Below are 9,499 nucleotides of genomic sequence, written 5' to 3' on the forward strand. Positions count from 1 at the left end.
TCGGCTGATCGCACCACCCGCTGGAGAGCTTGTCTGTCCTGTTTGGTGCTGTTTCCAAACCAGGCAGTGATACTTCCCGTCAGGATGCTCTCAATGGTGCAGGTGTAGAATGTCTTTAGCACCTTTGAGAGCAGTTTAAAGTCCTTCAGGCATCTAAGATGATAGAGACACTGCCGGGCCTTCTTCACCAGGGTGTTAACGTGACAGGACCACGTCAGGTCCTGCGTGATGTAGACACCTAGGTACCGGAAACTGTCCACTCTCTCCACTGGGGTCCCGTTGATGGTGAGGGGCTGGTAATTCCTCTCCTGCTTGGTGCTGAAGTCCACTATCAGCTCCTTAGTCTTGCTGACGTTCAGGAGGAGATTGTTGACCTGGCACCATAACTCCAGGTTTCTAACCTCCTCTAGGTAGGCCGTCTCATCGTTATTGGAGATCAGGCCCACCACCACAGTATCGTCCGCAAACTTCACGATGTTGGTGGAGCTGGAAGTGGCCACACAGTTGTAGGTGTACAGAGTCTGTGTATCTGTGTCTGTATATCTGTCTGTCTGTCTGTCTGTCTGTATATCTGTCTGTCTGTCTGTATATCTGTCTGTCTGTCTGTATATCTGTCTGTCTATATGTATATCTGTTTGTCTGTCTCTATATCTGCCTGTCTGTCTCTATATCTGTCTATGTGTCTCTATATCTGTCTGTCTGTACATCTGTCTGTCTGTATATCTGTCTGTCAGTCTGTCTGTATATCTGTCTGTCAGTCTGTCTGTATATCTGTCTGTCTGCTTGTCTACCTGCTCATCTGTTGCTCTGTTTGTGATTCTGATTCCATTGTGATGTGTTATAATGTTAAAAACAAAAGACAGAAGAATATCCTGGTGTGTGTGTGTGTGTGTGTGTGTGTGTGTGTGTGTGGAAAGAATGTCAGCTTGGCGGTGAGCAGTGAGCTCAGTTACACAGTAAACAGAGGGTCTGCAGGCCAGTGGGTGTGTCTTTGAGTCATGTTTTAAATATGTAGAAAGTGAAAGCCCCGCCTTTCAATAAAACAACAAAGATGAAGTTAATAAATCCAGATCATTAATCATTTTACTACATCAACATCATCAACAGAAATATACAGCAAATAAATGATCACGTGATCTTCCTGAAGATTTAATAATGATGTAATAATCTGCTGTCTCTGTGTGTGTGAGATATTCGATGTTTATATATTAACATATTATATATAAATACAAGTAAAAAGTTAATAAACACTTAGTTATATTTATATTTCATTTAACCCCTTCATTAATTTATTCATTATTTGATTTTATAATCATCATGTTTCCATTAACACACACACACACACACACACACACAGGTGACGATGAATGCGTGAACTTCTCACCTCTCTGATCTGGCCAGTGGGCGGAACCAAGAGCGCTTCAGCCTCATGATTGGCTGAAGAGCAGTGGCTTTTGTGCGCGCGTGCGTGCGTGTGTGTGTGTGTGTGTTTTAAATTTTCAGGCTCAGGTTTTGCTCTCCTCCTTCTGCCTCAGGATTTTTTTCTTGCACATACACATATACACACACATGCACGTGCGCGGTCACACACACACGGGCGCGCGCGCGGTCTCTCTCACACACACGCGCACACACGCACACACCTTCAGGGCTGAGGAGTTGCTGAGGCCGGAGACTCTGCTCCACATCCACACTCTGTTTCACTGAAATTTATTATTATGGGAGAGAAAAAATAAAATCAGAGAGTTTACTGGATCGAGGAAGACTTGTGTTGAATAATCGGAATGATGGATGCGCAGAGGCGGAGGACGAGAGAATGGCTTTGGCATCGCGGTGTATCGATTCTCATCACCGTATCGGTGTTCCTGCAGACTGCGTGTGTGAGAGCAGGTAAAAAAAACAGATAAAATATTCAGCATAAATAAAAATAGAATGAATACAGTAGGTGTGTGTGTGTGTGTGTTGGGGGGGGGGGGGGGTGAGCTGCTCAGCACTCCGTCCTGTCTGCGGTACCGCGATATTTCTATATTTCTGACTCCAGCGATACTGAACCATCCCAAAACTCGACGATATTTCTGTTGTTGACTGAGCCATGAATCTGAGATACTTTATTTACTTCCTGTTTCTGAAGTCCAACTTTTTTTCTAGTTCATATTAAATTTCTTTGATTTTTATTAACACTGAAAGTGTGCATAAGTTCGTCTCTGTAACGTTATTACAGTAAACGACTCGGAGGTACTGTACTTGGGTATCTTTGGTATCTTCAGTGTGTATCTTTAACCTGAGAAGTGTGTGTGTGTGTGTGTGTGTGTGTGATGGATCTTAAAGTTACATTACTGCTCCTTAAGATCCAGTTATGTGCTTTATTGTATTTTGAATGGAAACAGAATCACAAGGCAGCATTCAGTGTCTGATTTAGTTCCGTATCTGATCTCTCAGAGTGTCTGATTTATTTCACTTCACTGCTCTGGCTCTCCTTCCTGCGTGACGTCATTATAAACTATTTTGGAAAAATGCAGAGTTTGGAAGTTGATTTTTTTCTTCCTGTCTGCTTTATATTTGAGATTGGACTCTGAGGTTTTTTTTATCCGCTCTGGATTTAGCCTTGGGGTTGGAGCGGTGGATGTGGAGAGCACTGCTGTAAAACTGGGCTGGACCTTCATGGGCTTTATGAGGAGAAATGTGGTTTGTGTCACGCATGTGGTGCTGGTGTGGGGTTATAGGTTACAGGTTACAGAAACACGCTAAACTAAATAAAAGTCTAAAGAAGAAAATAAAGAAACTTTTCTCATCAAACGCCATATACCATCATTGACCGCGAAATACCTGCTGCTGTCTGGAGATCCTTTACTTCTTTATTATGAATAAATATATTAAATGTGGGTTTTTTTAATAAACTTTCCAGCTTCTGGCTCGTTTAAGCTGAGAGTCCAGAATAAACTGACCATAATGATGAGTAAAGACTATCAGAGGCATGAAGTGAATTATTTACATTAACGTTCAGATCAGATTTCAGATGGTGGAGAAGTTTATAGAAAGTGTTGATATTTTTATTGTGAATAAATGTATTATTTTAGTTTATTAACTCAGAAACTCTGATGAAGCGTTTGTGTAATCTTCCTCATGTGAATGTTGTGTTTTTATCCGTTTTTAGGAGTGTGTAGAGAGCAGGTCAGTGCACAGGTCAGAGCTCAGAGCTGTAAAAAGCCTGAGTGAACTTCTTCAGTTCTTCTGAAATGTTGTTGGTTTTATTGGTGATTTTCTCTAACAGCAGGTTTACGAATGGCATCAGGAACGGATTAGCTGGATTTCCTGACTTCCACCGTGTGTGTGTGTGTGTGTGTGTGTGTGTGTGCGCACACCGTTTCTCCACACTAGCCTGGTTCCCACTGAAGGCCCATGTGGGGGGGGGGCAGTCTGCAGTGGGGGGTTCAGGGGAAAGATGGAAAAAAATTTCCTCCAGTGTCTTTAACTCAGCACGCGGCACTCAGATGGTTCTGCAGGAGTCAGATGCGTTATGTGGACTTTTATCTAATGTTAATTCTTACAGGAAGAACCTCAGACACTAATTTCCTTCTTCATTGAAAAAAACCCCAAAAAACTTGAATCACAGGAAGTGGATTTCATTAACGCTGAGCTAATCACACACCTTTGCTTCTTATTTAGCATCTAGCTGGCTAATGAGAAATCTAGAACTTTTATAGGTTCCCACAGATGGGCAAGGGTAGATCCCTCAAGTCTGCAAATATTTTCTGTTTGGAATTTTACATCCACTCTACTAACCCTAGAAAAAGCTTCATCAGCTTCAGAGAGTTCTCCATGGAACCCTTTCTGATGGCTAGCCTCCCTGATGTAGGGTTCTACTTAGAACCTTTAGGGGTTCCCTGAAAAGATCAACCAAAGAACCTTTTAAGGCTTAGAAGAGTGAAAGCTTCACAAACACTTTTAGTGTTATTAGCGCAGTAGCTGTCTGGGATGAATCAATCCTATCTGACCTCCAGCTATTAAAGTTATCCAGAGTTTGGTTCTGAAGTCTTGTCTTCCAGATGTGGGGAACCTCCAGGAAGAAAAGGTGGCGTGATTACCTCCTGCTCCACACAGCTGTATTCATCCGGGGCGAGTCAGCGAGGAGCTCCACAGATCCCATAGACACGACACTCTGTGGAACAGTGGAACCTGCACACAGAGTCTTTATTACACACACACACACACACACACACAGACACACTAAGCATGATGAACATAATCTCCTACCACCATTTTGTCAGATGCAGGTGTAAAATTGTGTGTGTGTGTGTGTATGTGTGTGTTAGTAACAATACACAATCAGGGGAAGTTTTATTTAGCTGTAAATCCTCATGGTTCTCGACAGCGTGAGTGAAAATTACAGTGTAGATATAAAACATCTGCTGGAGTCTCCATACTGCCCTCTAGCGTTCCTCTGGACTACTGCGCTCAGTTCTTCATCAGGACTCAGCTCCTCACTGTTCAGGGGTTCACTGGGTAATTAAGGGTTCTGTGTTTATGAACACACATTCTGCTTGGAACCATCGCTGGTATAGAAAACGACGCAGAACCTTGAAGGGTTCCGTCAGAGAGACAAGAAGTGTTAATGTTTCTGCATTGTAAACATCATCTGTATAAAAGACAGAAGTCAGCCTCTTGCTAGCATTAGCTTGGTATTTAGCACAGTACCCAGCTGTTCAGTTAGTGTTAGCTACAAGCTTAGAACCATTAAGGGTTCTCTCTGAGGGATGTCTAAAAACCTTGAATGTGTATACTGTTTTTCTTTTGATTGCATTAGTTTAATTTAAAGGAATAAATAAGGGTCCTACGTGGATGTGGAACTCAGTGGCTCTTCGAGGTTCTTTCGAGGTTTCTGGAAAATGACGTGTTCACGATCTTCCATGAGAGGGTTCTGCTCGGGAACCTGAGAAGTCTGAGATTCTGAAGAAAATAAAGAGCAATAATTTGGAGTTTGTTCCACACACTCAGCCAGTCAGACACACACTCTGAGAAAAGGCTTCAGTGGATAATTCAGCTTCAGTAAAAGGTTCTCCTTGGCAAAGCACTTTGTTTGAGATCTACCCAGAACCTTCCAGAGATCTAATCTAAGAGAAGCTGTAAAAGTTCATGCAGTAGATCCCACAGCTCTGCTCGTTAGACTGAGAGAACTGTGAGGAGGTTTCCAGAATAAATGAAGAAGATGGTAATCAGATGTGAGATGATGGTTCTTGGTGTCTCAGTGGGTTCTGATGGACAAACTGAAGGTTCTGAAGGTTTTAAAGCTGCAACTGTTCTACAGAAACACACAGAGGAGCAGATCAGAGGAACCAAGAAACAGGAATTGAATTTTCTCTGATAAGAATTCAGTCTCCAGTCATTAGTCAGGGAGAATACGCCTTTCTCGTGATCTCTCTTTCTCCCTCTTTTCTCCCCCCCCTCTCTTTCTCCCTCCCTCTCTCACTCTCTATCCCTCCCCTCCTTTCACTCTCTCTCTCTCTCTCTCTCTCTCTCTCTCTCTTCTCCCCCTCTTCATCTTTTCTCCCTCCCTCTCTCACTCTCTATCCCTCCCCTCCTTTCACTCTCTCTCTCTCTCTCTCTCTCTCTCTCTCTCTCTCTCTCTTCTCCCCCTCTTCCTCTTTTCTCCCTCCCTCTCTCATTCTCTATCCCTCCCCTCCTCTCTCTCTCTCTCTCTCTCTCTCTCTCTCTCTCGCACCCCCACCCCCTCACCCCCAGTCTCTAATAAGAACGAGTGATAACATGCAGTAAGAAGTGAACTTGGTGTTGATTTTATTCTCTCCTTCTCTTCTGAGCCTCTGGGTTTGTGCTGATTTGGTATTTTGCCGTGTTTAAGAGCTTCTGTGCGTGCGGTCAAGCCAAGACGCCAAATCTGCACATCTGGAATATATGAGGCTTTTAGGTATGCAGACGCACTGGAAGGCATTTCTGAGGCACACAAAGAGACCTTCAGTTCACGCTAGAGAATAAAGAGGGAGAAACACGCACACACACACACACAGAGGTTGTGGGTAATAGTTACAGTCTATTAGCTGCAGTGATTTCAGTGTGTGGATCAGTGGATGGTCAGCAGATTACAGAGGCTCACTTTTCAACTGCAGATGATTTATTAAAATGACTCGGACCTACTGCTCACATTCCTCACCTCCTCCCTGATATTCGCTGTCTGATCGTCTGATCTCCGTCTATCAGATACAGACTGGAATAGGAATGGGAATTTTTTATAGTTATTTTTAATCTCTGAGATAAAACCCGGTGTGTGGAGCCGGTGTGTGTGTGTGTGTCCGTGCCGAGGCTTTAATGTCTTCAACATGCTCCGTAAAAACAAACCCACCACTTCACCTTTATGTGCAACAGGAAATGGGAGATCAGCACTTCCTGTTTGCCAGATGGTAAAGTAAGCACACCGGGTCAGGGCGCTCACGTTTCCTCTGTGAGCTGAGAGATCAGACCGTCGTCTGGATTCTTCAGCACAGTGATATTAAATCCTAGAGTCGCTCTCCCACACCTTCTCTTCAAGTTCCAAAATTCATATTTTTATTTTATTCATGTGAATAAAGTTAGATATTAAGTTAGATAAAAACTACACAGTTTGGTATTATGAAGATCTTATTGTGTTTTTAATGAACACCGAGTGTGTAGAGTTTCTGTAATCTCTGAGGAGTGTGAAGTCCAGAGCTGTTCCTGCCGCACGGCTCGGACACTGGAGACCTCCATCATCACATCCACACCTTGTCCTGAAAACCTCACAGCATCAACAGACTCGCGCTTTTCACATCAGTTTATTCTGGTTATGTATCCTTTAGAACCTTTATATAGGAGTGCATTAATATGAACCAGAACCAGAACTCAGCGGTTCCGTCATGAGAAGGTGTTTCAGAGCTGATTTATTCTCTCGGATCAGATCAGAGTCCACGCTGCAGAAGGTGTAGATGCTTGGATCAGACTCCTCAGGCTGGATCTTGTGCAGTTCCTCACAGGCTGGAATCCAGGCTGCTTCTGTTTCCAAGCTTTTTGAGTCGGAATCCTGTGGGATTTCATGGAAAATAACTTCTTCTGCCATGTTAAAATAAAACCCTGTTGAAGTTTGTCTGGATTTGAGCTGATGTTCATTTATCCACCAAAGAAAGAAAGATGAATGATTTCCAGCGTACGCTTGTGTGTGTGTGTGCGGTTTACAGCCCCCCAGAGCTGGAGCCCTAGACTTCCTGTCTATTTGCTGACCAGGAGACACGTGATGATGTGGAATTCCATGATTTCATCAGGATCCGAGACGCTAAAGACTGTACGATATACAGATCTGGACATTTTATAAACTTGAATAGAAACCAGGATTTTACATTCTTCTAGTGTGGAGAGAGAGTGTGTGTGTGTGTGTGTGTGTGTGTGTGTGTGTGTCTCCATGGGCTGCGTCCCAAACTACACAATACTGTATTTAGTACACAGCCATTTATTACGCTCGAGTTGCGGTTGTGGTTTGGAGCTGGATGATTAGCAAGTAATCATCTACACACAAAGAACATTTATAACTTTTAAAAGTTCTCCATTCTTCTGAAGGAACCCTTTAATGATGTGATGGAAGGAACCATCCATCAGAGAGAGAACCAAGTTAGAACCTGTTTTATTTTTTTTTTGGAAGTAAAGAACCCTTAATTGTACAGTGGATCCAATAAAGTGCTCACTTCTGAGTTGTGTATAAATGGGTGATTTGGGACGCAGCCCGTGATTGTGTGTGATTGGCTGGCGCTCCTGTGATGATGTCATCTCCTCAGCCTTCATCAGGATCTCCAGCAGAACAGTAGCTGATGAAAACACAACCAGACGGCCTCTTTTTTTTCCACTGATGACTTCTGTTTAACGTTAGCAGACGTTCCTCCATGATTATTCCTCCGTGATTATTCCTCCGTGATTATTCCTCCGTGATTATTCCTCCGTGATTATTCCTCCGTGATTATTCCTCTGTGATTATTCCTCCGTGATTATTCCTCTGTGATTATTCCTCCGTGATTATTCCTCTGTGATTATTCCTCCGTGATTATTCCTGAGATTATTCCTGAGATTATTCCTGTATCCTGAGTGATTAATGATGTTGATTAGTTCTCTTTGTTCCCACTGCACCAACATTACACTTGACTCCACCAGACTGCATGGCCCCTCCCCTTCACCAGACCTGAGCTCTGATCTTCTCTCTGGTGAATAATTGTGTGTGTGTGTGTGTGTGTGTGTATATATACATGTGTACGTGTGTGTGTGCAGGAGGAGCCAGACGTGAGTGTGATGTTGCTCTGAGACTTGGTGTGTTTTACTGCACCTCACTGCACATGTCCAGGTTAATCTCACAGTAAATCTGCGCTACTCAACACCGTGACACTTTGATGGATGACCACAAATTATCAGCTAGCGGTGAATGAAAAGGAGAACAGAGCTTTAATCACAACAACATGCAGAACATCTCATAAAAGGTGGAGCCTGTGGAGTGGTGACTGCGTGGGGCTGCTGACTTACTGCACTTTAAAGCACACACTCGTCTGTTCGGAGGTCAGAACAACACACAAGTAAATGTCACATTTATAAAAAAACACAGATCTCTGATGTTCATCTCAGTGAGGATCAGCATGTTCCTGCTGGAGATGGGGAGCAGCGTTCCTTCAGTAGGAACTCTAACGGAGCAGAATGAGAGATTTTCTCTTCACTCACATAGAATGGAACAGAGACCTGATTAAAAATGTTCAGTTCCAGAGACATGAAGTTCTTCTCCAGATCATTTCCCTCTAACAGCACGTCCCCCAGCGCTTTATTCCTCTCACACCACAGCAGCTAACATCTGCTACTGACCCAAAGACTGACCCTGAAGTCCTGAAGAGCTCAGTTACAGCAGACTGCAGACTCCTTTCATAAACTTTCACACACACACACACATTTCTCCTTTTAAATATCTGTACATATACCCTGGTTGCTATGGAAACGATAAGGTATCAGAGTGAGGGCATTAATATAAATCTGCGCTACAGTCAGAGCTGCTGTTAGAGAGAATTATTCACCACCTGATCCACCAATCAGAATTAATCACCACCTGATCCACCAATCAGAATTCATCACCAACTGATCCACCAATCAGAATTCATCACCACCTGATCCACCAATCAGAATTCATCACCACCTGATCCACCAATCAGAATTCATCACCACCTGATCCACCAATCAGAATTAATCACCACCTGATCCACCAATCAGAATTAATCACCACCTGATCCACCAATCAGAGTCCAGAGCTCAGCAGCAGCTCTGTGTGTCTCTGTCTGTAGAATGTGGTAGCTCAGTGGTTAAAGCTGATCAGAAGGTGGTGAGTTTGAATTCCAGGTCCACCACGCTGCCCCTGCGGGGCCCCTGAGCAGGGCCCTTAACCTTGAGTTGTATAAATTAAATAGATGTAAGTCTCTGGATAAGAGCTTCTGCCATATGCCAGAAATTTCTGTCT

At 43.5% G+C, this 9,499-nt stretch overlaps 1 protein-coding gene and 1 long non-coding RNA gene across 2 annotated transcripts in view; one reads left to right on the plus strand and one right to left on the minus strand.

The window, feature by feature from the left end:
- Positions 1 to 1,527: 1,527 nt before the first annotated feature.
- Positions 1,528 to 9,499, plus strand: part of LOC131370840 (collagen alpha-1(XI) chain-like) — a 104,761-nt gene continuing 96,789 nt past the window's right edge. The window contains exon 1 of the mRNA XM_058418368.1: positions 1,528 to 1,890. Within this exon, the coding sequence (XP_058274351.1) occupies positions 1,785 to 1,890 (106 nt within the window). The 5' untranslated portion in view covers positions 1,528 to 1,784. The remainder of the gene's footprint in view (positions 1,891 to 9,499) is intronic.
- LOC131370841 (uncharacterized) overlaps positions 1,884 to 9,499 on the minus strand; it is a 13,245-nt gene continuing 5,629 nt past the window's right edge. The window contains exons 2-3 of the long non-coding RNA XR_009207469.1: positions 4,836 to 4,947; positions 1,884 to 4,577 (exon numbers count right to left, since the gene is read on the minus strand). This is a non-coding gene — a long non-coding RNA (uncharacterized LOC131370841). The remainder of the gene's footprint in view (positions 4,578 to 4,835; positions 4,948 to 9,499) is intronic.

Source organism: Hemibagrus wyckioides, linkage group LG20 (assembly GCF_019097595.1).
Source record: "Hemibagrus wyckioides isolate EC202008001 linkage group LG20, SWU_Hwy_1.0, whole genome shotgun sequence".
Taxonomy (NCBI): Eukaryota; Metazoa; Chordata; class Actinopteri; order Siluriformes; family Bagridae; genus Hemibagrus; species Hemibagrus wyckioides.